This window comes from Morchella importuna (genome assembly GCF_003444635.1).
Source record: "Morchella importuna strain M04M26 chromosome Unknown Morimp01GS014, whole genome shotgun sequence".
Taxonomy (NCBI): domain Eukaryota; kingdom Fungi; phylum Ascomycota; class Pezizomycetes; order Pezizales; family Morchellaceae; genus Morchella; species Morchella importuna.
The window spans coordinates 331,040-358,464 of NW_025763411.1; the positions used below are offsets into that span (position 1 = coordinate 331,040).

The following is a 27,425-nucleotide window of genomic DNA, read 5'->3' on the forward strand; positions in this document are numbered from 1 at the left end:
AAATTAAAACATTAAGGAGCTATAACAGTCATATCTATCAACCTTCCTTCAGAATGCAATTGAATCCGTGGATTTCGCTTGATAAAAGGAAATTTATTGTGCATGATTACTTTTTGTTGTCCCCCAAATTCCAGAATGACACTAGCAAGAATATGATACAGTCGCCCATCGAGCTTCAATCTTACAACTATGCGAACAAAACCGACTCATCCAGTTCCCCCTTTGGCCTACCTGGCTCGAGCCCCAGCTCGCCCCTCTTTGTCTCTAACCTCTGCTTCTCCTCAGTCCTCGAGTTATATCTCTGGGCTTTCTTCTTTCTAATTTCCGAACGGACGGCATTTGGCGACACAAACTCCTTGTTCTCATAAATTACCGGCCCACCAAAAGAACCCTCAAGAATGATAATCGGTGTCATAACGAAACGGGGACCAATCTCGACAAGGGAAAGCTCTGTTTGCTCTGATGATTTTTTGGATTTAGGTTTATCGGCTGCGTCTGTGTCATCGGTTTTCTTTGGAGCCTCGACCTCCGATACCTGATAATTCCTGAACCAAATCTTCCCGTCGGCAATTGTAAAGCTAAGGACATGGTCGATGAAAGGCTTGCTCTTCCTCGCTGCTTTGGGAACGCCGAAGACATGGAGAAGGACCTCTTTTATCAGCTTCATGGCAGGTGTTCGATCAAACGTTGCATCAAAGCTGAGGATAGGCCGAGAACCCTTTAGGGCGTTTCCGGTGAAATGAAGCTCTTCCATTGTATGCACTATGAGACTCAGTAAAAAACTTCGGGAAATCGGCTCGATAGGATGAAATACAGTTTTGTACGTGAAGCTTGATACAAGGTCCATTAGGCGCTTTGCTCATCCACATGTAAAGATCCTGCCGTTTCCGCGCTTCAAAGAAAAGAACGTTGTTGCAGTTATATAGATCTGCAATCTCGTTCAAATGATATAGCTTTGACTTTGTGTCTAGTTTGGCGTCTTTACGGCCGTGGGGAAGCATAGCGACCAAATCATTAAGAAGATGGCGATGTCTAAAAAATTTGTCAGTGCTCAGGTAAAGTGAGGTGCCCACCCAACAGTAGCAATTTACACACACCTATAAGTTACTCCACGAGATGTCAAGACTAGAACCCTTTGCTTGTTCTTTTTGGTACCTTCTTCATCTTTTGGGGCTTTGGTACCGGTCTTAGAAACGGACTTGTAAACAGATGCCATTACGAGAAATTGGGTTGATTTGCGTTGTATGGTTGTGGTAGAAGAACTGACTGCGGAGTTGGGTATTCTTAATTTTTACGGCAGGGTTCATATATGGCCGGGTAACTATCCCCGTTAATGTGGGTCTGCTACTAGCTAGTGGGCTTTGAGGTTCAACCTTGCCTAAATACACCGCCAAAATCAGTCCTTTTCAAATAGCCCCAGAACCCACAATTTTAAAATATAACTTGTCCCAAGTAGTAAAATACGAATTAATAGTTAAGCAAATCATATAACACTCTTAAATTCCAAAATTAATTATTTTAGCATGGATTGTAGAGCATTTTGTTCCGTTGTTCTCGGAAAATGTGCCAAGACCTCAAATTTGTATGGTCGGGCCAAATCCCCAAATTTGTTGGTGTATATCTTGATATCATGGGTTTGAAGGTTAGAGAAGTGGGCAATTTTGGCTAGTTTTGGTCCAAGAACAATACATACACGTAGATATGTGCAGTATAGCGCAATAATTTTTTGCAGGCTTAAAATGTTCTTTTGGATAAGATGCCATGTGATTAGGCTACTTGGCTTTCTAATAAGTTTGATCAACCTCGGATTCAGCCGTTTTCATAAAACTTGGCCGCATTGCCTTTTCACACACATCATACTACTAATTGCATGACGTTTCCGAACATGACTGATATTGCATACCATACAAAAAAGCGCCAAATCCACCTTTTTGTACGTCATGCAATATTGGCCGTGTTCGGAAACGCTATGAAAAGATGAGTATAGATCTCAAACCGACTACCTCAAGTACATACTTAGACAGGCAATCTATATTTCCTAAACAAGCACACAAGCAGCACCTGAAATTAAAGGTTTCCCTAACAATGCCATCCGGATTGCCCAAGCAGGTAATCAACTTAAGCTTCCTCAGATTGCACTAAAAGTTGACGCGGCCAGGTTTTATAATTTTTAAGGCCCAAGTACATAACAAGTATCCCTTCGGGGTAAGACTCCAATAAGTCTTTATTTTTCCGATACGACCCTCAAGAATTTGAAGTTACAAGTACACGTAGTAGTAATTTTGATCAGAGTGGAGTAGAAGCGTTGTTATATTCAATTGCTAATTAACTTAGCATGCGCTAATAGCTCAGTTGGGAGAGCGTCAGACTGAAGTGTTCAGTCAAGTTAATCTGAAGGTCACCCGTTCGATCCGGGTTTGGCGCATGAACTAATTTTGTCATCTTTTTTCTTTTTCCCTTTACAGGAAGATACTGTATCTGGTTGCGGAAACTTAATAGACTTCAAATGTGGGCAAAAACTGTGGAATCGTGGCAACAAGAGCACCCACTTCCCCTCATAATATCTAATTCTTTCTTTTATTATAGCATCTTTTCGCTCCTTAAATTGCGTCTCTTCCATCCGGGGAAAAATCGAAATACTTATATGAAGTACTGGTATTTAGCCCAAAACCTTACTAAATACATACTTAATGTACTTAATGTGCACACCTTAATGTGTATAAAGTACACTGTATCGAGTGAGAATACATGACATGATGCTTACATGTACATAGTATGTACTTATATGTAGTACATATTATGTGGTTTAATCATACCCTTTGGATCAGCCACGTAGTTCGTATGGGTCCCTTGCCGATGCTTGGTTTGGTCTCCCAATCCTGCCCCTCAAAAGGTGCTCTTCGGTTCAACTCTCGTTTAGCAATCGAAACACGATTTATCTCATCCACAGCCGAACTTTATCCCCGTATTTTTGATGGAAAGTCTGAAAAGAAGTGCAGGAGTTTCTTTAGATGACCTCCCGCCGGAAATCAAACAAATGATTTTGAAACAGCTCGCACAATGCAGAAGAGACCTTTCAAGTTGCCGTTCTCTCAATAGGGTCTTCGAAGTACTCACAAGGCCGATTCTCTTCGAAGTCATACACGTCAAAACAACCTTCAAGAGTCTAAAAAATCTTCTTAGTGTGTGCTATGGACAACCCCGGATGAGTCAATTTGAGAATGCAGATATATACAGATTCAGGCTAGAGCTTGAAGTAAAAGAGGTGATATTTCACGTCACCGACTGCAACAAAAAAACCTGGAACCCTTACGTCCAAGCAGCCCTAGCACATCATCAACAACGTGCGAGTCGCAATGAACATTTATGGAATAAATATAAGGATATTGATGACAGGTATTTTGCGTTCCAGCGCTCGTTATGGTATAAGGATATGCTCATGGCGGCGTTGTGTCGCCTCGAGAGCCTACATACTATGAGGATTATACATTCAGTTGAAGATGTGCAAGAGTTTCCTTGGAATTATAAAGATTCCAATTCTCGGCACCATCTGCAACGCCTTTCCCTAAGTTTGGTGCATGGTGACCAGGGGGAGCTCGACTCCTTGGTTGTTTTCAGAACTCTGATGAATGCTGCCTGGTCTACATCATTCTTCTCCAAGTTAGAGCTAAAATGCTTCACGAATAGTGGTGGAATTGGACAGGACCTGTTTCGCGATCATGTAACCGTTGCACGTGCAGCTACCCTTTTTACAAATCTGAAGATTCTAGAACTTGAATTCAGCTACGAAGTTTGGTACGATGATGATAGCCATATGCAAAAAAACACACTTTTCAATCTCATTTCTCATGCAACAAAACTTGAGAGACTTAAACTTAATGGACTTTTCCGGACCTGCGTCAGTGCTGACATTACATGCTATCTCGGACCCCCCACTTTCGTCTGGAAATTTTTGAAAGATGTACATTTGGAAGGTTTTGGTTTCACACAAGTGGAAATCAATGAATTTTTGAGAAAGCACAAGGGGACACTCAAGAATGTTGCACTCTGGAGGTGCGATCTTTTTGAAGGCACTTGGCCAGATGTCATGCGAGTGATCAGGCATGACGATCTGAGACTAGAATGGTTTAGTTTGTACTCCATCTTGACTGAAGTTCATTTAGCGAAGGGAGAGTACATTTATTCTCAGGAACAGAATGATACCATGATGAGATATGTTTACGGCAAGGGAGACCTACTGCCGACTAGTGGAGAGGCACTGTGGTGGCCCATTCCCTAGAGAAACTACTTATGTCGAACTCGGTTTCAAAGGCCTACTACGCACTTGGTATAGATAGCATGTTATGATTTTTGTCAGTTGAGTTTCGGGGTACTTAAAATGTTTTACTTTATTTATATCTGCTCCAGAACGCTGAATCAACACTCTTATAACGATTTTTATCCACTTGCGTGTAGGCCACATATATAGCATTGTGGAGTAGGTTATAGAGGGGGGGGGGGGGGTCCTACTGGTACGGCCCGCTCTAGGACCAAATGAGAGCAGTAAAACAGTAAAATAGCAAATCCTAATCCCATAGAAGTTGAAAGAGCAAAAAGAATGCGCCAAACCCGGATCGAACGGGTGACCTTCAGATTAACTTGACTGAACACTTCAGTCTGACGCTCTCCCAACTGAGCTATTAGCGCATTGAAACCCTTGTCACAAAATAATTTTATAAGCACAAATATAAGTATCTTGGCCAAGTATATTAACTTAGTTGTGCTTATCGTATCTTAGCCACCCATGCGCTAATAGCTCAGTTGGGAGAGCGTCAGACTGAAGTGTTCAGTCAAGTTAATCTGAAGGTCACCCGTTCGATCCGGGTTTGGCGCATCAATTCAATCTTTTTTGCTCCCTTTTTCAATGTCGCTGTAAACAACTATCTCGCGAGAGGGTGCAGATATTTCACATTCAGGAGTTGCGCCCCACCCTTGTGAGACATGTCTCAGGTGCATAGAGGGCAAGTAACACCGACCCGGCTGGGCACACACCAGTCAGAGGTCAAGTAATGTCCACGTGCCCGAGTGAATTGTCATGATGCAGATCTCCCCTGCCCAGACGGTCGAGTCCACGTAAGAAAAGCTTATTTTGTCTTATTTACGACTTGGCATCATCGCTGTGTGTTTCCCGCAATCATCCCATATCCTGCTGAACCTCCTCATCCTCCTGACTCTTCTCAGTCAAAAATCATCACGATGGCTTCACAATCCTCCGAGTCAGAGCCAGTGCCAGAGTTGACCATCTCGTCCACCACTTCCGAAGATGAAATGCTCGCAGGCCACAAGCTCATCACCGACTCGGTTGCGCAACAGCGTTCTACGATCGTACGCTCGCTCCTATATGGGCAGCCTCATCTCACGATCCCGCCATATATCCTCTTTCTCTCGTGGCTGTGCTCAAAGAATAATATCCCGACCGCGCTGCTATTCTGCGCGGGTTGTACTATTGCTATCTTGAGTGCCGTTGGAAGATTTACGGATGGGTATATTGCTGAGGCTGAGAAGTTGGGGAGTAAACGCGGTTATGAGGCGATGATGAAGACTGAGGGACATGAGATTGTCGTTGCGAGGTGGGGCCCGGAGAAGGAGGTCATTGGTGTTGCGGTGGTAAAGATTGGGGAAGAGAGGGGAGTTTTGAAGGCATTGGCGGTGAGGCTGAGATATCGCAAACACGGTGTTGGAAGGGGGCTCTTGGAAGAGGCGGTCAGAGTTGTGAGGGCGAAAGTTGGAGCAGAAGCGCCGGTGGTATTTGCAGATCATCATCCTAGTGGGTTACCTACATGTGAATTGATTTCTTTGTGAAGTTAGGCTAATAGTTGCATGCGTAGACTCATTTAGGCTTGCTTCAGTACCGAAGGTATTTAATACTGTATTTGACAAGGAGGAGGCAAAGGTTCGTGCTATGTTGAACGACGTGGCGAAGATACAGCCGGTATAGGATCCAAGTTTGAAGCCTCGTTATAAACCATATTGGAAATAGGCCTGCAACCCGAGACTTATATCTTAATTCCTCCTTGAGTTGGCCGAATAGACCTCCTCGAATACAAGACCTCTTTGCGATAATAGAAAGAGTATCATATCAATCCATACAAAATCATAATACTTGGTATCGAAAAGTTGAACGAAAGAAAAGAGAGAGAAAAAATACCTACATTTCCTGCAAAGAAATAAGTGGAGGAATTGAATAGTGAGGGACAGCAATGAAATATTTAAGAGACCATCATTTTACGGTCTCACCTCCCGAGACCCAAACCCCGTAGCAGAAAGAATAGAAAAAATGTAAAGTAAAAAGTAAAAAAGTAAAAAAGAATACAATAAAGTAAAAAGGAAAATCGTATCTACAGAATACTTCCCACTTTTCTTTAGTCCATCGTTGATGGTGATAACTTCACGCTTCGACTTCGCTGCGGTTACGGGCACTTTTCCTTTCTCCATGCGATATAATTATCCATAAGTGTAGGCCCTGTGTTACTTCAATTAGCTCAGCCTACAAATTAAATCCCAAAACTTAAGAATCTTACAAGTACTCTCTTCCTCATTAAATCCTACCAAATCCCACGGCACGTGCTTATTGAATGGTAGAAACTGTTCATACTGGTCCCTGGTAATAACCTGCAAAGAGCTCTGGCCTAAAAAGTCCACAAAAGCCTTTCTGTGTGGGAAGTCCCCCTCCTTTTCTCCACACTCATTTGCGTTTTCTTCAGAAGGTGTCCAACTCAGCGAATATCTATTCACATCCAGCAAACTCGTAAACAACTCTTGTGCTACTTCCATCGTAATATTCTTGACATCTGCTGGTTTAAAGTAATTGAAACAAAATTTGTAGAATGTGTCGAACGTTTTGTTTGAGTGTGACGGGGAAACCTCTTTAAGCATCGAGGGTAGTTTTCGAACGAGTGCTTCATTTGAATCAGCACTGGGGAAACTGTCAGCCTTTATGGTCTCCAGGTAGATTGGACGAAACCTTACACTAAAGTGTTCATCCCATACAAAAACTCTTCCTTCGAAATGGTGAAAGTCTGCTTTGCCTTGCATATCCAGGCAATGACATAAAAGACAACGCCTTCAGCCGAGACACCGAGCTCCTCGAGCCATGCTGGAATAGTTCTGTAGGTAATGTTTCCTGGAGATTCGGGATCTATATGGAACACAAAATGTTAACCTGCCGATCTCCCGTAGTACACAAAAGTAACACAAACATACCCTCTAAGCTCTCAAACCAATTCTCACAAGTTCTAAGTGAAAACGGCTAACCACAAACCAAAGCATTAGAAACCCGTCATTAATTTAGAATCCATGTAAAGAGCTTACCGTATTGGCTCTCTTCTTTGGAGTAGTTGTTGTCGTTCTTGCCTTCTTCGTAGGGCTAGCAGCAGCCTTCTTCTTCGGCCCCGTTTTAGCTTTAGCCTTCACCTCCGGGGCCTCCTCCGAATCCGAGTCGGACGGGACAGGAGCCACTTCGGCGACCGTGCGTTTCCGCTTTCCAACTGTGCTAGCTTTTATTGTATCTCCGGTAGCGGCGGTGTCTGTAGCGGCAACGCCAGCCTTGGTTTGTGATCTCGACGATCTGGTAGAGGCTGTTGGTGATGGTGCTGGTGCTTTTGTGTTCTTCTTTGGAGGCATAGCTGTAGAGAAACGATGATGAAGACGAAGGGAGGGGTGGAAAGTAGTACTATAGAACGAAGGAAGGAAGGAAGGAAGGGTGAAGAGAGAAGAGAGGGAGCAAAGAACAAGGAGATGCTATTATAAATGTCACTTTGCAGCAGCTAAAAGCTAAATAAGTGACGGCGGCAGAATCTTAGTGGAAGAATGCAGACAAGTGAGGCTCAAGCACGCCCCGGGGACGTGCCAAGTACTGGTGGCATGTATGTACATACATCTATGCACATACAATCAGACGCGTTGCTGCACGTATCCGCGAGGGGCTCCTTCGCGGCCCTGGGAAGGCTTTGGTGGAGGGGAGAAATGACCAAATCGCTGTTCTTTCGGATACAAAGGTGAGGACGCTGGAGCGTGCACTATATAGATATTGCTAACTGTTCAATTGCAGATTTCAAGCGAATTAACAGCCAGATAGCTCTAGTAGGAGTAGATCGAGAGAAACGGGTCCTAAAAGTAGTGAAAGAATGCCATTTTGGTAAACCTTGTATTTTTACATTATTGAGGTTGAAGCGATGCTGTAGTCCTTCCTTATCACCAACAAGTCCCCTCCTCATCACCGACAAGCCCCCTCCTTCTCACCAATGAGTCTTTCAAGAATAGACCGACAAGTCTCACCCCTATCCCCAGCAAGTTCCTCGGTTGTGGGGAAAGCAAAACCTCCCCCGATTCTACAATTAGATATAATAGTATTAACTCACGGTGGCGAGGTGGCCAATGCCAGTTATATAAGAAAGGAAAACCCATACTCTAATCTAATGCGATGCAATAAGCCACCTGGAAACATGCAAAGTAAACAAAAATATGCAAAGTAATACCAGAGCTGAACGAGAAAACGAAGCGGGACACGAAAGTGTTTTTAACCTCCGACTTAAAAATAAAAAAAAAAAAGTGGGAGGGCGAGCAGAAGCTGTCCTATCCCCGGGGCATGACGAGGGCAACAATACCGATAAACGCCTTGAAACGCTGCTTGCGTAGTGCAAGATTACCGGTAACAGGTAGGCCATATGCGTTCAACAGTACGTTGAGCCCATTCCCTATTAATGGTTAATAGGCATCAAACAATAGAGTCTTTAGCTGCACAGACCATTGAGTGCGTCAATTGCTGCCTCATTAAAAGGAAAGTTCGCAATATCTTGATTTTGGGCGTCGCGGAGAGGACTCAGAGGTGTTGTGGAATGCGTGGCATAAAAATTGGCAAGGCGGGCCATCGAGTTGAATTCCCTAAACGATCAAAGTTAGATGTATGTCAATAATAAAAGAGTATGTTTTCCATACATAGAATCAAGACGACGGTTGGTTTCGTCGAAACGACGGTTGGTTTCGTCGAAACGACGATTGATTTCATCGAAACGATCTTCCATACGGCGAGACAACGCCATAATCGCTTGGGCAATATGCACTCCTGCGTCGACGGCCGGGATGTTTTGCATTCTGCTGACATGATGGGAAAGATGGTTCAGATTTTCTGCCATCGCAACGAAATTCGGGGGCTCTAGGTCAGCCATTTGACTCGAAGGTGCAAGGTGTCGCTAGCCAGCCAGTAAATTAGTTCACTTTTCGCAAAGGCTCAAATGTAACATTGAACGGACCCACTTATCGTTGTTTTTGTCTGCTGGCTGTGTGGTGTACGAGTGATGGTTGTTTCTCTTGGTAAGTAGCAAGTTATTTATATAGGTATCTACTGAACAGGTATCTACTAGCGATAATATAAAGTCTGTCCGCTTTGGTACATATGTGGACAAGAAAGTTTGGTGTCCTACCTACGTACCAAAGGGGACAGACTTTATATTCCCGGTAGTACTGAACAGGTATCTACTGAACAGGTATCTACTGAACAGGCTGCAATAGTCGACGCTAACACCTGTTCGGCAATCTGGCGCCAAAACGTGGCGTTGTGTGATGTTAGTCATCCAACTCAGTGCCGTTGGGGGATCTTCACCTTTAGAGGCAACGATCCTCAAGAAAACAGCGCCCTTCTACAGGATCTAAACTAAATTTGGTTTAGCAGGTGGCCTTGGCAACCCCCCGAGGTTTTACGGTACTTAGCCTCATATATGGACCCCAACCCCAAGCCCTCAACCCTAGCCCCGATGCTACAGCCTCGCATGGTGTAACATCTCGGAAGGAAGAAAAACATTAATTCACCAGAGCCTCATCCCACGATATCCGGCGGCACTCTCCACAATGGCAAAGAAGAACATCACCGTAAACCAGATCGTCAAGCTCATTGTCGGCGCTGGCCAGGCCTCGCCCTCACCGCCTGTCGGTCCTGCTCTTGGATCCCGTGGTGTGAAGTCTATGGATTTCTGCAAGGTAACCCCCCCCCCCCTCTACTATAGTTATCTACCTAAGTATTTATACTAACAGACCTAGGAATTCAATGCCAGAACCGCACACATCGAAACCGTACGTCCACAGCCTTGATCTTCCCTCTCCGGTAACTAACCCACCGTAGGGCATACCGATCCCCGCGCGCATCACAGTTCGGCCCGACCGAACCTTCTCCTTCGAACTCCGTACCCCCGCGACGTCATGGCTCCTCCGGAAGGCTGCCGGGGTACCTGAGGTGAAGGGAAAGATGAAGGGCGCACATAACCCCGGAAAGGAATTTGTGGGCGAGGTCTCACTAAAGCATATCTACGAGATTGCAAAGATCAAGAAGAGTGTGAGCAACCTCCCGCGCGCCCCCACACCCGGAGGAGAATAAAGAGAAATGACAAGTTATACAGGAAGAGCGTCTATCCGGGTTATCATTGGATGCATTAGCAAAGTGCGTTATCGGTACAGCAAAGAGCGCCGGTATAAAGGTCTCTCCGTGATTGCTTCCGCAGTTTTCTATATGTATAATATGTTCAGCCACCCCACCAATCATCAATTATCACCCAGTGAAAAAATTCGATTCCCTTTTTTGGCCGAAATGTACCAGCCTAAGTATGCAAGCCCCAGGGGGGCCGCATATGTATCATTGATATCCGGACCATTGATAGATTATGAATCAGGCAATTTGCAACAAACTTCAAGACCTGTTCAATGACGACATCCACCGTTCTAACATTTGTACAAGCTCATCAAACGAAAAAAAGAAAAGTTTACTACAAAAATAAATATGATTAAATCAACCCCCCCCCCCCCAATTGTATAAGAGTATAACAATAAAAATATCGAAAAATCGATGTCCAACAGCAAAACGACCACACTCCTTCAATAAAGAGGGGGAGAAATAAGATCCAGGAAAAATTCAAACAGAAAGGAAAAAGCACCCAGCCCACGAAAAATCCGAGGAGATACATAAAAATGATAGAAATATAACCAGAACGGTCTATAACAATAAAGAACCCCACAAACCTTTTAAACTCTTGATAGACCTATGAAAACAACCAAACCGAACCAAAGAAAAATGCCCAGGAGAAAACTCGCAATGAATTGATGGAGGGATCATATGAATTTCTCCCTTATTCCATTATAAACACTTACACGCCTTGATGGATGCAACTAATACAATGGTATACACACCCAACTGCTCTATGCCCGTGTAATATACTTATTTCGTACTTTTTGTCGTGCTCACATTGCTCCCGCCCGAAGTTCCCTCGAGCGTATGTGTGTGACCGGGCGCCTTGCAAACTGTTCCACCCACCTCTTGGGTGCAGTATTGTAGGTTGCCAATCCATCCATCATACCAGATCTCTTCGAGGGTCGCACGCCTTTTAGGGTCTAGATCCAACATCCTCCCAATAATATACCTGGACTCCCTGGGCAGGAGTCTCAAGAGACGATATGGGCCCTTAATCTGTTGCCCTGATCCTTGGACTGTAGAAGGTGCAGGGTTGTTGGTGGTGCCCTCGACCTCCTTATTATTATTCCCTGCCTGAGCTACAGCAGCAGTCCGGTTTTGATGGCTCTTTGACGTGGGTAACGGAGGTGAGGATGATTGGGTGTTCTGTGGTGGGTCTGAAGGGGATGAAAAGAGCTTGAAAGAGTTGTCTGATTGTCGAGGCGCCTTCCAGGGGAATCGTCGGAGCGTCATACAGCAGAAGATAATGGCAAGGGACCAAATATCTGCTGGCTGCGGGTCGTATTTGATCTCATTACATACCTCAGGCGCGAGATACGGATCTGACCCAACGATACCTAGACAGGATATCAGTAAAATTCATTTGTGGACTAATCAGGAAGATGGGTTACTTACCACAGGCTTCGACGATGTCATTTTCGAAGGGATAACGGAACACGCTGGCACTCCCAAAATCGATGATTTTTAGAATACCATACTCGTTCATAACCACGTTATCCAGCTTCAAATCCCTATGAGCAAGTCCCATATGGTGAAGATATGTAACTCCACTGAGAATCTGCATAAAACAGCACGCAACCTCCTCCCTCGACATCTTCCCGGTCATGACTGTCGCAAAAAGATCATATGGACAATATTCCATAACCTCATACCACTTTCCTTTCTCATGGACAATATCCAGCGTTTCGATGATATTACCATGATGAAGAGTCGAGCCGATACAAAACTCCGCTGTGACCTTTTTGGCGTACTCTCGCTCGCTTTCATAGTTATGTCGGGGACGGAACTCCTTCACAGCAAACGTGACCCCATCACTAGACCGTTTCATCAACCTCACCGAACCTCCAGCACCTGACCCCAGTACTTTCCCAAAACGACCATACTTTTTGTTGAGACCATGATCATCCGCAAAGGGTGCGGCAGTTGATGTTGATGACTTTGAGCTTTTGATAGAGCTAGCTCCAGGAGAACGAGATCGTTTCTGAGACGATTTGAAAAACCTCTTCAACTCACCCATTGAGCCTTGCTTTTGCCCTGAACCAAGAGTCGAATTACTGTCATTTGAATGGTGTTTCCCAAGGGAATGCAATGAAAAGTGAGAGTGGTGCTTCTTTTCAGGCTTAAGTCCACTTGATTCACCACCTAAACCTAGAAGATTTGTGCTTGAACCCCGTGAACTCTTTCCAAAAATGAACCTCGGCTCAATCTCCTCAGGCTTCTTTTTTGTTTGTACAGGTCTCCGACTTCGCGCATATGGATCATCGTGCTCCCCAGCTGGAGTGAAAGGTCTCGAGGGTGGAATCCGGGTTGGGGTCTGAGAGCCACTTCCCGAAGGTGTTCCCGACGGGCTGTCTTCTGATGGAGCCTTTGAACTGCCCTTACCACCTATGATAAAAGTAGGCTGCTCGGATGAGGACGACCCTGGATACCCCACAAAATACGAGGGCTGCTGAGAAGCCCCCGAAGAGGAGTGCGGGCGTTGTCCTACAGGCTGCCTTGTCACCGAGCTCGTTGTAGCCGAGCTCGACCGTGGCGGGGAGGTTTGTGGGGTCATTATCGAGGGATCTCCGGGAGCCAGCTTTGTAGGATCTAGAATTTGTTGCCCGGAGCCACGGGCTTCCTCCGAACGGGTGTGCCGAAACCCAGACTTGTCATGGGTAGAGGCTGGGGTGAGTGGTGGGGAATGCATTGGTTTGTCTGAGGAGTCTGTTCGCAGGTCGGGACGTCCAGGATTGCGAGAAGGAGAAGGAGATTCTCTAGAGGGGACCTGATATATGATGTAAGTTAGTTTCCTAGACTGATAACGGACGATAAGGAAAAGCCATAAACTAAGCAACAGATAGGTCACCCAGCAACTACAACATAGTTATGCAGAAGAAGACTGTATTTCCATGTGCTGTAATTCATGACAGATGCGATTGGAAGGTAGGGTGGTAACATACACGAGAGGGGGGTAGCGAGAAAGGCTGATAATCGAAGAGGCTCAACCTCCGTTGCTGTAGTGAAGTGGCCTCGATACCGTCGATAACACCCTCGATATCTGGGGGAACTCCAGCAGGTCTGTGATGATGTGAAGGAGCAGAATCAAACCCCTCCGGGATAGAGAAGGTTGGTATCCGATCGACGTTATTCCCTGGAGCGGAGGAAGAAGGAGCAGAGTGCAAGGAGGAGAAGGAAGTCGATAAAGCCTTGGGTCCCTTTTCATCCGGACCCCTCCTCGACAGCTCGTCATTAGCGTATTCCTGGGTAGCCATTGCTTGCTTGATTGCTGCTGACGGGTTTGTTTGAGAGGTAGACAGGTGTGTTTGGGAAATGGCCTAGTCAGTTGGTTCCCTTTCCGTGTTGTATTCGTCGTATCTCTCTTGCTGCCGCTGCTGCGGTTGCTCTTTCGTCCCACGTCTCTACCAGCTGTTTCCTTGTCGAATCAGGGCCGGTGTATTGATTTAGTTTACTAGGATAGGTATTATTCTCTCTCTACTGCCCTATCCCTTGGTCCGTCTATTTTATGGTCTTTTTTTTCTTATTCGGATACCCAGCTAGGTTTGAAAGGCGAGCTTTCGGTTCTAAAGCGTGGGGTTCCGGAAATCGACTTGTTGCAACAACCAGACAGACTATACAAAGTGAGGGACAACAAAAAAATGTGGCCCAGGACGAACTGAAGCAGTAAGCAAGGAGGAGCCGAACAGTACGTAGAGGTGAGAGCGCGGTGTGGGGGAATGAAATGGAAAGGGAACAAAAAGATCTCCGAAAACGCAGGATTCCAGTCATAGCAATCTGCCGAACGCAGCATCCACATGCGACCGGGTCCTTGCCCTGAGTGCCGTTACTACTGTGGTTGCCGCGACACCCGATCAGACCTTTTGCGCAGTAAAAATCTCCAGGAATACAGCATGTTGCCTTCTTTGGCATAGCCTTCGTTATTGGATGGTTCCGAGCCCGGCCAAGGGAGTTCGATCGAAGAATCGTGATGCACCGTTATCGGAGGTGGTGTTCACTTGCAGCATGTGTAACTTGATATCGCTGGGGAAATAGATATGCTACATCCAAATGGCCAGGATATGGGCGTGCCATAGCTTCTAGATTGCTCTACATACTGTAATTATAAGCAGTGAGCAGCTCGTATTAGGTACACCATACATACTCATATGTAGTACCTGCACAGATAATATTATATTACTCTTATTATTTACCCATTGCCGACAAGCCCCCGGACCCCCAGCATAACGCATTCCCAGTGTCTTGTCATCATCAATCATGTGGGGAAAGGCTGAAGTGTTTCCACAGAATATTCCCCATGATACCTCTACTGCGCACAACATCACCCCGCCGGCCGGCGGAAGTCCGGGGCCCCCGCTGTCGCTACATTTAACATTATTTGTTGAAACATTTTCGTTGTCACCGTCATCATATCGTATAACCATCGGTCAGGATCTCTCCGAAGAAGAAGTGGGGGGGAGGTCTTCTTAAGTTTGGTAAAGGCCAGCAAGCGCCAGCAAGTATTTCAAGCAATAGATAAAGACTCAGCTGGACCAGGACCGCACTCTTGCGTTGTTCTGTCACTTTTGAAACAGAGCCGTTTCGGTATCTGAACCGGCACCAAACGCATCCGACGCAAAAAAAAAAAAAAGTGACAAGACGGGTACCAATGATAGCTAAGGGATAAATGGCTAAACCGTCGGTAGATGTGCGATCTTGACTGAAGCTGAGAGCTCCAGCCTTCCCGCCAAGATGCGTCGTCACCCCGGGGGCCGTCGGGCCTCGGCCCTTTGTATTCCCGGGATCGACCCGAGCATGGGTTTGCATAAGATGCAGGGTCATCATTGTCAGTAATATAAATTCTCAGACAGAGCCGGGCTGGATTCTGAGAATTAAGCTTAACGTGCATTTGGCGGCACTCGCGAATGTTTTCGTTGGTCTGCTGCAACTAGCGAGGCATCGATCTCCTACTTGTAAAACCTGTGTCGTAAAATCGACTGCAACCCCCAGATCTGAAGTTTTAGATCGACGAGTGATTTTTCATGACCCACAGGTTGTTTACAGAAAAAGGCTCAAATAAGCAGCAGCGAGTGGTCTATATTACAGGGGAGGCGTTTGATCTTTTTGGCTAAAATCAGTCGGTCGATAAAATCTCTTTAGAGGAAAATTGGTTGATAGATGGTAGAAAGGCTACTATTTTTAGTACCATCCCGTGAAAGCGGGCACTAAGTACAAGTTTGTACTAGCAGTGATCACGAATCATCACTCGACAACTCTATTGATTCCACGACATAGCAGTTTATTCCCTTTAGGAATGAGATTTATGCAGACGTTTTGACACTGAACAGTCGAAAAAACTCTAAGTCTGGTGAGAGCTTCGTGATTCGATATTGTAATTGGATACTATAGCTAGAGCACATGCAAAAAAGGTCTGCACCGTTGTGAAAATTTGATATTCACATGTAATTAAAGCTTCGCCATCCAAACATATATCGACCTTTGTCTCCCTAATTTCATTAGCTGGCCTGGTTTCACCATCGATCAACATACAATACCTACGTTCGCCCATCGATACCAAGATCTTACGAGCGTTGCAACGTGTTCATGATCGTGATTAATCGTTTGATGTAGTGCCCTCGGGCCCTTTTATATAAGTCACATTAGGATCTGTCCTCCTTCCCTCCCAATCAATGGTAGGCCCACTCACCACCCTTACTGCCTAGGTAATAGATGCCTCCTAGTCAGCCTGATGGATATGCTGGCTCCTCGCCCGTGATAATAGCACCAAAATGGAAATTTTCGGTATGTAGCGCTACAAAAACTTTGGTCTCCGTGCCTACATGTTTTGTGGGGTTATCGGAACATTGGACATCAATGCCTTTGCTAATGTACCACTTTAATCGAGCACGAACTCTACCAGGAATTAGGTCCGGGGATAATGGCGCAACGAATTGGAAAGCGTAAAATCGACTTCGATTAAGCGGAAGCAGCTTAATGAATATATATCCTAGATTTGACAGCCTTGATGAATGTATAATGTGGGAGCGTTACCCCAGCTTAAGCTTTGGTATCAACACCCACGCCAGCGTAGGTATAGTTCTCGTTCAAAAATCATGGGACAACGCAACCGCGAGTTGCTACGGGGGCTTGTCCCAGGATTTTTGACATGGAGTTATACATCAAGCTCAGGAGGAATCCTAATCAGAGTCGACTCTGTACAATAGCTAGAGCCTTGTCTAACAGAGTAGACCCATGGACATCACGATAATTAAACAATGCGCCTCTTGTTATCAATACCCCCGCGTGGGCGCCGCTCCATACATCAGCGCACCCAGGCTCATATCATCCAGAGCCCTCATCGACCCCGCCAGCCGCCAAATCCTTTGAGTAGAATGAATCTTTCACCTCATCATGAGCTCTGTTCTCCTCACGTTGTAGGTAAGGGGATGAGTGGATCTTTGAAGATGATGAGGGCCGGATACGGAGAGAGAGCTTAAGTTTTGGCTTCGTCGGAGGGCTAGGTGTCGACGTAGAGGCTATGTCTCGCTCACCTTATTTCCTATTTTGGGTCTGTGTAATAGTATCACTACTAATTGCCACATTGGGGTTAAATAGTAGGAGAATCAAAGTCAAGGAAACACAACAATCACAATATCACTTTTTTCACTCCCTTGCGAGGTACCTTAGCGTCGAACCGCATACAATTATAAGCCTTATTCAGCCGGCTTATCCAGAACGTAGGCTCACAATAGCCTTATCAGTACAAAAAGGTTCAGGTAAGTGCTATTTAAGCATGTTTTAAGGATGAAATAAGGCTTAAAAAAGGGTTTTTGTACTGATAAGGCTATTGTGAGCCTACGTTCTGGATAAGCCGACTGAATAAGGCTTATAATTGTATGCGGTTCGACGCTAAGGTAGCTACAACTACAAATGGCACAGTATACGTACATGTAGTGTAACCAAGCTAGTGTTACATTCAACGTCACCCACAGAGTCATGGTGAGGCCTACCTGTTCGAAAAGAATTTCGCACCATACACATATCACAAATACATGTAGTTACCTAATGATTGGCACAAGGTGAGATAGATGCACATTACAATCAGTTTCGTTCTACCATTCAACTGTGACTATCGACTCCCGGGAGTAGATGTATTGTTGACTTGAGATCAGCCTAATTTAACCCTAACCCATAGTTTATTTTCGGATCATTGTTCTCATAGATTATCACTCGCGAGGAAACTCTATTCACCCTGACCTGTGCCATTGTGAATGGGGATTAGGAGGACATATTTGGTGGTCTTAAACTTTTAACTCAAGTCACTTTTAATTCTCGTGAAGAACTATAATTTATACATAGATGAGGAACTCTAGACTTCGTTTTACAATCGTGCTGGTGCTATACTTGTACTACGTAGTTACAAGACATTGACCAGAAATTTCTTCCTCCTCATATATATTTAATTATTCGTTTCCGGTGGGGGCCATAGTCTCCGCCTGCTGTTGGTTGCCCTTCTCCTTGCCATCCGACGCGCAGGACTCAGGTTCAGCACCTCCACCTCCGCCTGACTTCCCAGTGCACCCTTCACCACCGCCGGCAACCCCACACTTCCCCTCCTCCTTGATATTCTTCAGCACATTATGAACCGAGCACGCCACCTCCTCGCCCACCACCAACATCCCAACCATATAGCGGTAGACCTTGAAGAACTCACACGCCTGGCCGAACTCGGCAATGTCATACTTGAACGACGAAAGCACATGCTGGTCAATGTGGTCCTGGCACTGCTTGAAGAGCGACTTGACACCGAATACATCCACGCTCTGGCGGCTGGTCTTGGTCGAGGTGAAGTAGACTACGCTGCCTTGGAGACAGAGGACGTAGGACCGGTACTCGGTCTCGTAGGAGAAGCGCTTGAAGTAGTCTTCAGCGTAGACGAGCATGTGCTTGTGGCAGATCTCGAGGGCGCTGGTGGTGTCGGAGGTGGGGACCACGACGAGGAGGAGCAGCGGGAGGTGCGTGGGGGTGCGGGAGCTGTAGTAGGTGATGGCGCCGTTGGGGGCCGCTGCAGGTGATTGTGGTGTGGAAGGGTCGGTTTGTAGTGATTGCCTTGAAGGGGGGGGAAGGTATTAGCCCGATTTTTTTTTATTTATACCAATAAATTGAAGGATTCGGAAGCCCGCGGGTACTTACGTCTCGGTCGACATCCGAAGCTGCAGAATATCCTGGGGCTGCCCGGCAATGTCACAGAATACCTGGTGCGTGTACTTCTGCACCAGCCCGAGCATGTCCGCTGCCAGCGGCGGGACATCCATCAAGTCGATGACCTTGAAGAATATGCTGTCATGGATGACACGCCGGTAGCAGACGTTTGCAAGCGCGTACCCAAGGTTGACCCTGGACCGTCGCCCTTCCCAGCGCAGCTGTAGGAACTTTGTGTGGATTGTGGAAGGGAAGGGGAAGAAGCCGGGTGTCTGCGGCCGCGGTGGGAGAGGTTGGTATGGGGGCTGGGAGGAGGTGTGCTGGAGGATCTCTTCGCATTGTTCGGGGGTGAGGAGATCATTGCCAGGGGTGAAGGTGATGAAGGGTGACTGTGTGATGGGGTCGGCGGTGTGTGGAGACATTGGGATGGAGGGTGATTGGGTGATTTGATAAATCTCACGTTTGGGGAGATAAGGTGATGGTGTATGAGGATGTGTGGATATTTTGTACAGGTTGAAAGTATATAGATCGTGAGGTTCTGATGGAGCTTCTCTCGGGAGTGCTTGAGCTATCGTGGGGCCAATGTTGGATGTAGTCAGCCGGGAAAGCTATAGTACGCCCCCCGATAGCTAAGGGACACTCTACGTTCACTATAAGTTGAATGGTTCCGATGAGGATGGTTTTAGATATACATGTAACGACTAAAAGATATAAATGATTCATGTCATACAACTGATTGGTTGATTGATCAATTGATTCAATCATATTTTTGTTTGTTTAATTCATTAATGATTCAATCATTAAAACATCTGCCATGCATGCAAATGGCTATAATCCACTGTTGGTAAAAAGAAAAAGAGAGAGAAAACTCATTTCATCTTATCCCGTTACATGTATCCATAGAAAGTAGCGTGGAGATACATACATGCATGTACATAGGACGCTCCACATGAGCCCCCCCAGGGGTCTAGTATATATAGGAAGAGTTTTCCGCCAGATAGAATTGCAGTTGAGCTAGTAAAACAGAAATGACCTATCCATTGTCGTGGCCCAATTCAGGACGGTGGGCTTTCTTTATATATATATATATATATATTTTTATCCTCGTTTCAATAAATAAGTAGAAGTACATATAAAATCTTAGCTAAGACACCGCTTTTATCACTATGTACTTATGTAGGGAGCTCAATATAAAATGTATTCACAATGATTCAAACGGTACGCAATCAATGAATTATCAATCAATTTAAACGGTACAATTGTCGAGCCGTCTTTTTTTGCGAGTGATAGGTTGTGAAGTAGGAACCCTGGTTTATGTGCCTGCCACTCTGCCGCTGCCTTGGCAAACCGCAACTGAGCAAACAGACTGAACGAATCCGGATACTTGAATACATCAATTGTAGGCTGCTGCCTCCTAGAGTAGTATTTACCAATCACACACATCGCATGTATTGAAAAAAGAGAGAGAAAAAAAGTCTAACAAAGTTGATGATCCTGAAAATTGAAAGAAGAAGAGAAAAAAAATACAACGCCCGCCACCGGCGGCGAGCGAGCGAGCCATAACCAAAAAGAGAGTAAAAGCAAAAAAAAAAAAAAAAGGACAAGAAGCCATTTAGTTCCCGCGCACGCCAGTCATCCATCTCATCCCATCATTAAAGCCATAGATAAAAACCCCATCCATTATCAAAAGAAAAAGCCAAAGCCAAAAGCCAAAGAGAAGAACTACAAACGCGCAGCGGGCTCAAATACTCTGCTCCATCTCACTGATATACAGCAATATATGGCCCTTCATTTTCGCAAACTCGGCATGTGCGGCACTGACCTCCTCCTCGACCTTCTCGCGCATGTCGGCCATCTCCTTCTCGATCCTCTCGATGATGATCTTCTTCTTCTCCATGTCCTTGTCGCGCTCGGCGCGCTCGCGCGACAGCTGCTTGTAGGCCTCCTTGAGCTCGCGCATCTTCTTCTGCGCGCTCGACGACTTGGCCTCTGCGGTTTCGCGCGCGCGGGTGATCTTGTCGGTGGCGTTTTGGAGCTGGCGTTGCAGGCGCTGTAGAGGTGGTATGTTAATAAATGGGAATTGGGGGGGTTTTATATTATACCCCGGGGGGGGGGGGGTAGACAAACCTGCTCGCTCCTCTCCGCCTCCCGCACCTCCGTCTGCTTCTGCGTCAGCACATCAAAGTGCCTCGCCGCTTTCCTCGCGCTCTCCTCCTCCTTCACCAGCTCCGCCTCACACTCCTCCATGATCTTAATCGCCGCCATCACGTCTGCCTCCACCACCGCAAAGCTATCCGCACTCGTCTGCAGCGCCCTCGCCCTCCTCTCCAGCGCCTCCGCCTCCGCCTTCTCCGCCGCTAGCGTCGTCCCCATGTCCACAATCACCCCCTGCAGCTTCTCGGGGCTATCCACAATATACGGCCTGATCTTCTCCGCCTCTTGCCTCGTCTTCGTTACAAAGAACGACCGGTCCTCCAGCGTCTTGATATGCGCCTCCTTCTCCTTCCGCAGCCGCCCATACTCCGCACTCAGCGTTTTCTCGCGCTTACTCATGCCCCTCAGCTCCTCCGTCAGCGCCTCCACATCCTTCCGCACGCCCTCAATCAGCGGCTCCTCCCTCGCGCGCCTTGCCCGCAGCGCCTCGACCCGCGCCGCCAGCTCCTCGTTCTCCTGCGCGCGCGCCTCGATGGCGTCGCGGATCTTCTCGGCCTTGGCCAGGTGCTCGCCGATCTCGCCGGCGCGGCCCTCGCGGAAGCGCGTGAAGTTGATGACGTAGCTGAAGATCTTGATGAGGCGCTTGGTGTCGGGCTTGGCCAGGTCGTTGAAGGTGAAGTCGTGGATGTCGCACTCCTGCAGGAGCGTGCGCAGCGAGGCGTAGAAGGCCATTAGTGCGCTGGGCTCGTGGAGGGTCTCCGGGTGGTCCAGCTGCTCGCTGGCAGAGCGGATGATGGGCTCGACGGTCTCGCGACGCACGCCCATGAGCAGCTCGGCGAACATCTCGAAGACGAGTTGTGTCTTTTGGGGCGTGGGCCGCTTGAGGTCGTCGAGGGAGAAGGTGACGCCGAGTTCGGAGATGCAGTCGACGATGGTGCTTTCGGCCTGGTGGGGGTGTTAGTGGGGGGTTTGAGGGGAAGGGGGAAGGGGGAAAGGGGAGAGGGGGAGAGGGGAGGGAAACGGACTATCATGAGGTAGCTGTCGGCCTGCTGGGTGGTCTGTTTGCGGGTGCTTGGTGGGGGCTGGTTCTGCGATGATGAGCGGAAGACATTGCTCTGGCGCGGATTGTAGGACATTTCTGCTGCTATTGCTATTCCGGAGCTGTTTCAATTCTCTCTCTGTTGTTATGTGGGGGTTTGTGTAAAGATTGGTGTTTGTTCGTTTGTGGGTGGGTGGGTGAGTGAGTGAGTGAGTGAGCGCTGGTGATGGATGGATGGCGGGGGAGAGAACAATCAGTCAGCCAGGCAATTTTGAATGGAGGGGAGAGAGAGAGAGGCGTTGTTGGTTGCTGCGGTAAACAAACACTAGCGACCGTTGCCATGCATTTGCGTGCATGCAGAGAGAGGAGGGACAATGGGATTGTTTGGGTTCGGATGATGAGGGCCGTGAACGATGCTACAGATGGCGGTGAAGATAAGATCACTGGTGATATGATGTGATATGATATGATTAGACTAGATTGATGCATCATCATCATACATGTATCTACTATCTTCTACTATCTCTGCTACCCACGCGATCTACGCTACAATCAATAGCACCCGAGCCCCAGGTCCCCGTCAGCGCTCAAGACACCGCCGGGCCCTCAATCCAGCACACAATTGGCCAACAACCCACACCCCAAGCATCCACACTCACTCACTCACACTCACTCTCACTCACGCACTCCCTTCTTTCTCCCCCCTTCCCTCCTCTCCTCCCCAAGGTAACAAGCAGCCAATCATCTCCCCCCGGGTCCACGTATCTAAAGCTGTACTCTATCTACAGCTACATAATCTATCCCCAAGCATCCCCAAGCACCCAAGCACGTATCTCAAGCATCTCAGCCCAACGAGCGCCCCCCCCCCCCCCAAACCTACAACAACAACAGCAACAGATAACCTCTGCAAGTCAATCTGCACCCCGGAAGCAATGGCCCCAAACCGGCTTGCGAGGGTAGCCGGGGCCCAGGGGTGTTGTTATCGTAGGGTTAGGGGTGGTGGGTGTCTGCAGTCCGGCTTCCGTCGCTTGTCTTCGGTTCCGCAGAGCCTCCGCTAATCTGCATTGTGCATGCATGTATGTAGATGTCGGTAGAGCAGAGTAGGTACATGTACTTGCTCTAGGCAGGTAGAGTAGGTAGGAATGTAGATAGAGTAGATACTTGGGAGGATGGGATACGAGTAAGCCAGCCAGCCAGCCATGAGAATCGCACCGTGCACTGGCTGGCCGGTGGGAGGTACTCTACTATTCTTGGGCTTCACTTGGGGGGAGCTGATCGAAGGGGGTGGGAAGGTCGGTGGAAAGATCGAAGGAGGGAAGGAAGAGGGAAGGAAAGAACATCATCATCATAATCATCATCATGGACAGAAAGCATCATGATGAACCAATGCCCTCGCAGCTTCCTTTATACACCCCACAGTCACGCGCCGTCTCGCCCTCGACGCTTGTCTGGGAGGGGAAGCTCTCTCGTCGGTCGTCACAGGACAGGACGGGCCATGGGTTGATAATTTAGCTAATGCGAATCCCGAGCTGTGTGTGGGGAGGGGAGTGCAATGCAAATGGGAGGGAGCGGATTGGAGAGAGGGAGTGGGAGTGTGTGAGAGACATGGGAAAGTGTGTAGCTATCTATCTATCATCTATCTATCAGTTTCCCGGTTTGGGGGTTGTTAACCGTGTGTTATTTTGGGGGAGACCTGCAACTTTCTCCAAAGTTTACTTTTGGCTCTATGCCTTGCTTGCTTGGGGGGGGGGGGGGGGGGGGGGGGGGGGGAGGGTTTGTCTTTCCTCGTTCGTTAACTCTAACTCCTCTTACATACCTACTTGTACTTGCCTGCTTGCTTGCCCTCGGAGACTTATTTCTTAGCTTCTGCTTCTGCTTCTGCTTCTCCTTCTAAAGCTTCCTTCCCCGTGGAATTAAAAAGGCTCTGCCTCTCGTTCTGCTGGCCTTCTTCCTCTTTGTCTCGCCTTCCCGTCCAGCTAGCTGTGTGCCTGCCAGATAACCATAAACCATAAACCATAAACCATAAACCATACTCACACCCACAACTGCCCCGTGCTTAAACTTCCAGTGGACTCTCACCTACAACAGATATTACGACAAACCTACCTACCTACCTACCTCTTCACTCCCCCATAGACAGATAGCTCCCGCACACCTCAATCCACCCCCTCCACTCTCCCACCAACCAGCCCTCCAAAACCCCCAAAATGCCCACCGCAACCACCACAACCACCTACCTCCTCCGGCACCCCACGCCCACGGAGCTCACCCACATCCGCACCCAGCACTCCACCTGCTGGGCCGGCGCCCTGTCCGTCTCCCAGTACCTCACGCGCGAGGACCACATCGCCTCCACACACCTGACGCGCAACGGCGGCATGACGCAATGGGTGCTCGTCGACGCCGCCGACGCTGACACCGGTGGGCACATCCTGGCCTCGTGCGAGGCCATCCAGAAGAAGGCATTTGTCTCGCACCCGCCTGTCGACGGCGAGAAGCGCGTACCCGTGGAGGAGGTCGTGGCGTACGGCATTGGCAGCGTCTTCACGCCGCCAGAGTGCCGCGGGAAGGGGTATGCGAAGGTGATGTTGGCGATGCTGGGTGAGCGGTTGAAGAGGAGGGGTGGGCAGAGGGTGGGGTTCTCGGTGCTGTATTCGGATATTGGGAAGGTATGATGACCCCGCACACTCTTTCCTTCTGTCCCGAGCCTGGTGTTGGACCTGGTAGCTGATATTCAAGATAGCAATTCTACGCAAAACTCGGCTGGCTCCCGCACAAGTCCTCCCACATCGAGCTCCCCGTCCGCACACCCACCCCCGCACGCCTGCACCCCTCGCGCGTGCAGCCCCTCTACCACGACGACATCGCGCCTCTCTGCGCGCTCGATACCGCCGCGCTACGCACGGCGCTCTCCACCCGCCACCCCAAAACTCGCGTCGCCTTCGTGCCCGACTATAGCACTATGCACTGGCACCACAGCCGCGAGGAGTTCATCGGCGCCTGCGTGCGGCCGGACCTCGGCGCTCCCGCGATCAAGGGCTGCATCACCACCTGCGGCACCCGCTGGATGATGTGGGGCCGCGACTTCAGCGTCGCGGGGCCAAGACTGTATGTGCTCCGTATCGTGGATTTTGGGCCCGAGGAGGGCCGGCGGGAGGATCTGGCGGCGATGTTGAGTGCGGCGGTGGAGGAGGCGGGGAGGTGGGGGTTGGGCAGGGTGGTGGTGTGGAGTCCGGCGGAGAGTGTGGTCGGGGCGGCGAGGGCGGTGGTGGACGGCGTGGTGGGTGTTGAGAGGGAGTGTGAGTCGATTCCGAGCCTGATGATGTATGGGAAGGGGGGGAGTGGGGAAGCGGAGGTCGAGTGGGTGCTGAATGAGAAGTATGCTTGGTGTTGAAGGGAACGTTGGGGCGAGCATATGTACTTCTGGTGAGGTGAGGGGTGATGGGGTTTTGCTTTTTTGTGGGGCTTCTTTTTTCGTTTTTTTTTCTGCTTGTGGTTGTTTGGTTCCTTATTAATTGGGTTTTTTTTGCTTTTTTTCGTTTAGGACGGGGTCATGGGCATTGATGTGCCCAATTGGCGGATGATCATATGGGTAATGGGGAATTGAATTTGAAGGGGATGGGAATTGGATGGATGGGAAGGAATTGGATCCCACTGTTCCCACACACCTTTATGCTTTTATTTTTATCTTTCTCCCTTTTTGTTTTATTTTATTTTATTTTTTCTCTTTCTTTTATTTTCCTGCGTACATACGTGCAAAAGGGCATGCAGCGTGCGTGGATGATGATTGCTGGATTACGATGGATTAGCTGGGTAGATCAGCAGAGTAACGTTGAGGAGGTTGATTTGCTTGATGGCTCACGAACGAATTGAATATATGACAGTTACGTCCTGTAGAGTACATAACTAGAATAGCACTGGTAGCGGTTGTAGCGGTGGTGCTGGTGATGTGCACTTGCGGTGGTTGATATGGTGGTGCAGATTCATGATCAGTGGACCGACGGACGATAGAATATAATTCCTTTTGCTACTAGCCTACATACATACCCGTATATACCGAGTATGTGGAGTAGACTCGTGGATGTTTTCCAGCCCCGGGATCTGCCTGGCAGTGGAGTACGTAGGGATGTAATTGCAATTGATGGGTGAGCATGAGGGAGGGAGGGAGGGCTCACGAGATGCAATTGATCTGCGCTCTATATCTACATATATGATGTGGAGTAAGAATAGTAGGAGGACGACGTAGAGACAGACGTAGAGTATTGCAATTGACTGGACTGCTGCACTGACTGCGCGGAATTCAAGTCTGACTCTACATATCTCCCCATACCTACCTGCCCTACCCACATCCCAAAAAAACAAATGCCGCCTCCGCCGCCTCATTCCAATACTGTACCTCGCTTCCGCTTAGAACCCTCCCCGTACGTTCTGCCGGTCCCCTTCTTTTTCCCTTTCACCGCCCTTTTTTCTTTTTCGGAAGATGGAAAGATTCCTATCTAATCCAATCGCATCGGATCGATCAGATAGCCCAGCGCGCGAGATAATCTACCGGCCTATCTACATCATCCACAATCTATTTTATCTCTCGCCCTGGCCCTGCCCAGCCCCAGGACCCGGGAGCGCCGGACGGGAAAACCCCGTGACAGACACGTTGGGGGGGGGGGGAGGTGTCCTGCGTGCGTCCAATCAGCGCGCGTAGAGATCTGCTGACTTGGGTGTGCTGGGGTTTCTGATAGTGGCGCTAGTAGTGTAGGCTAGTGGGCTAGGTACCCGTTCGTCTAGTTGATTCTTTTCTTTGGACCGTTTCTTGGAAAGGGGCGAGAGAGACTGGACTGTGGGTGAGAGGAGGAGGAGGAGGAGGAGTGAATCTTATCATATCATAATCATAATCATATCTATTCCATCCATCTGAAGTGGACGTCGCATGTAGGTGAGTGGTAAATTATACATTGAAACCAATTGCCAACCAGACAGACAGCACAGCCAGGGGTTGAGAGAGCTCTGGTTGTAGGCTTGTAGCTGGGCCCTGGCCGGCCCGTAGCTTTCGCGGTCAATTCGGATTGTCAATTACAATTCTGCGTGTCGTGAGTGGACCAGACCGGACCAGCCGGAGGAGGAGGAGGATGGTTGTTAGGTAGGCCTGGGTGAAGAGGGTGTATTTCTTTTAATAATTTGCATTCTTTTTTTTTTTTTTTTTTTTCCTAATTCAATTCCCGCGGTCAGAACCCGGCGGTGGTGGTTCGTGGTTCGTGGTGGTGGTGGGCTTATTCTTTTTTTCTTATTCTTTTATTTTTCATTATTTTCTTACAAATTGCTTTCCTCAAACAGCTGTTCGTATTTTTTCTTCTTCGTGAGAGAAATCAGAGAGACACAGAGGGAGAGAAAGATCCCTTTTTAAAGATCTCAAAGTTATTCTTCCTGAATCTTTTCTTCCTCCTCCTCATAATATTATTCCCTACAACCCCCCCCCCCCCCCCCCCAGCTAGTCTTGTCCTTATTCCTAGAAGATATATATATATAAAAAAACTCGGTTTATCTCCCTCCCCCATCGATCCACTC

General features: G+C 48.0%; 9 protein-coding genes across 9 annotated transcripts; 3 read left to right on the plus strand and 6 right to left on the minus strand.

The window, feature by feature from the left end:
- Positions 1 to 187: 187 nt before the first annotated feature.
- LAJ45_05268 (uncharacterized protein) lies at positions 188 to 1,216 on the minus strand (the record flags this gene model as incomplete). The annotated part of the gene is made up of 3 exons (XM_046114839.1): positions 188 to 762; positions 815 to 1,032; positions 1,098 to 1,216. The coding sequence occupies 3 exons, from the start codon at positions 1,214 to 1,216 to the stop codon at positions 188 to 190; spliced, it is 912 nt and encodes a 303-aa protein (XP_045971876.1).
- A 4,019-nt stretch (positions 1,217 to 5,235) lies between these two features.
- Positions 5,236 to 5,977, plus strand: LAJ45_05269 (uncharacterized protein; the record flags this gene model as incomplete). Its single annotated transcript, XM_046114840.1, has 2 exons — positions 5,236 to 5,806; positions 5,868 to 5,977. 2 exons carry the CDS (start codon positions 5,236 to 5,238, stop codon positions 5,975 to 5,977), a joined length of 681 nt encoding a protein of 226 aa, XP_045971877.1.
- Positions 5,978 to 6,449: 472 nt separating this feature from the next.
- On the minus strand, positions 6,450 to 7,662 carry LAJ45_05270 (uncharacterized protein; the record flags this gene model as incomplete). The annotated part of the gene is made up of 5 exons (XM_046114841.1): positions 6,450 to 6,502; positions 6,561 to 6,955; positions 7,009 to 7,177; positions 7,243 to 7,288; positions 7,351 to 7,662. 5 exons carry the CDS (start codon positions 7,660 to 7,662, stop codon positions 6,450 to 6,452), a joined length of 975 nt encoding a protein of 324 aa, XP_045971878.1.
- A 786-nt stretch (positions 7,663 to 8,448) lies between these two features.
- Positions 8,449 to 9,611, minus strand: LAJ45_05271 (uncharacterized protein; the record flags this gene model as incomplete). The annotated part of the gene is made up of 6 exons (XM_046114842.1): positions 8,449 to 8,453; positions 8,646 to 8,735; positions 8,786 to 8,922; positions 8,977 to 9,230; positions 9,291 to 9,317; positions 9,561 to 9,611. 6 exons carry the CDS (start codon positions 9,609 to 9,611, stop codon positions 8,449 to 8,451), a joined length of 564 nt encoding a protein of 187 aa, XP_045971879.1.
- A 274-nt stretch (positions 9,612 to 9,885) lies between these two features.
- Positions 9,886 to 10,520, plus strand: LAJ45_05272 (uncharacterized protein; the record flags this gene model as incomplete). Its single annotated transcript, XM_046114843.1, has 4 exons — positions 9,886 to 10,014; positions 10,075 to 10,107; positions 10,157 to 10,366; positions 10,431 to 10,520. The coding sequence occupies 4 exons, from the start codon at positions 9,886 to 9,888 to the stop codon at positions 10,518 to 10,520; spliced, it is 462 nt and encodes a 153-aa protein (XP_045971880.1).
- Positions 10,521 to 11,242: 722 nt separating this feature from the next.
- Positions 11,243 to 13,749, minus strand: LAJ45_05273 (uncharacterized protein; the record flags this gene model as incomplete). Its single annotated transcript, XM_046114844.1, has 3 exons — positions 11,243 to 11,832; positions 11,891 to 13,262; positions 13,438 to 13,749. 3 exons carry the CDS (start codon positions 13,747 to 13,749, stop codon positions 11,243 to 11,245), a joined length of 2,274 nt encoding a protein of 757 aa, XP_045971881.1.
- Positions 13,750 to 17,934: 4,185 nt separating this feature from the next.
- LAJ45_05274 (uncharacterized protein) lies at positions 17,935 to 19,095 on the minus strand (the record flags this gene model as incomplete). The annotated part of the gene is made up of 2 exons (XM_046114845.1): positions 17,935 to 18,580; positions 18,665 to 19,095. 2 exons carry the CDS (start codon positions 19,093 to 19,095, stop codon positions 17,935 to 17,937), a joined length of 1,077 nt encoding a protein of 358 aa, XP_045971882.1.
- A 1,319-nt stretch (positions 19,096 to 20,414) lies between these two features.
- On the minus strand, positions 20,415 to 21,963 carry LAJ45_05275 (uncharacterized protein; the record flags this gene model as incomplete). The annotated part of the gene is made up of 3 exons (XM_046114846.1): positions 20,415 to 20,723; positions 20,801 to 21,772; positions 21,853 to 21,963. 3 exons carry the CDS (start codon positions 21,961 to 21,963, stop codon positions 20,415 to 20,417), a joined length of 1,392 nt encoding a protein of 463 aa, XP_045971883.1.
- A 2,110-nt stretch (positions 21,964 to 24,073) lies between these two features.
- Positions 24,074 to 25,260, plus strand: LAJ45_05276 (uncharacterized protein; the record flags this gene model as incomplete). The annotated part of the gene is made up of 2 exons (XM_046114847.1): positions 24,074 to 24,535; positions 24,610 to 25,260. The coding sequence occupies 2 exons, from the start codon at positions 24,074 to 24,076 to the stop codon at positions 25,258 to 25,260; spliced, it is 1,113 nt and encodes a 370-aa protein (XP_045971884.1).
- Between the last annotated feature and the right edge of the window lie 2,165 nt (positions 25,261 to 27,425).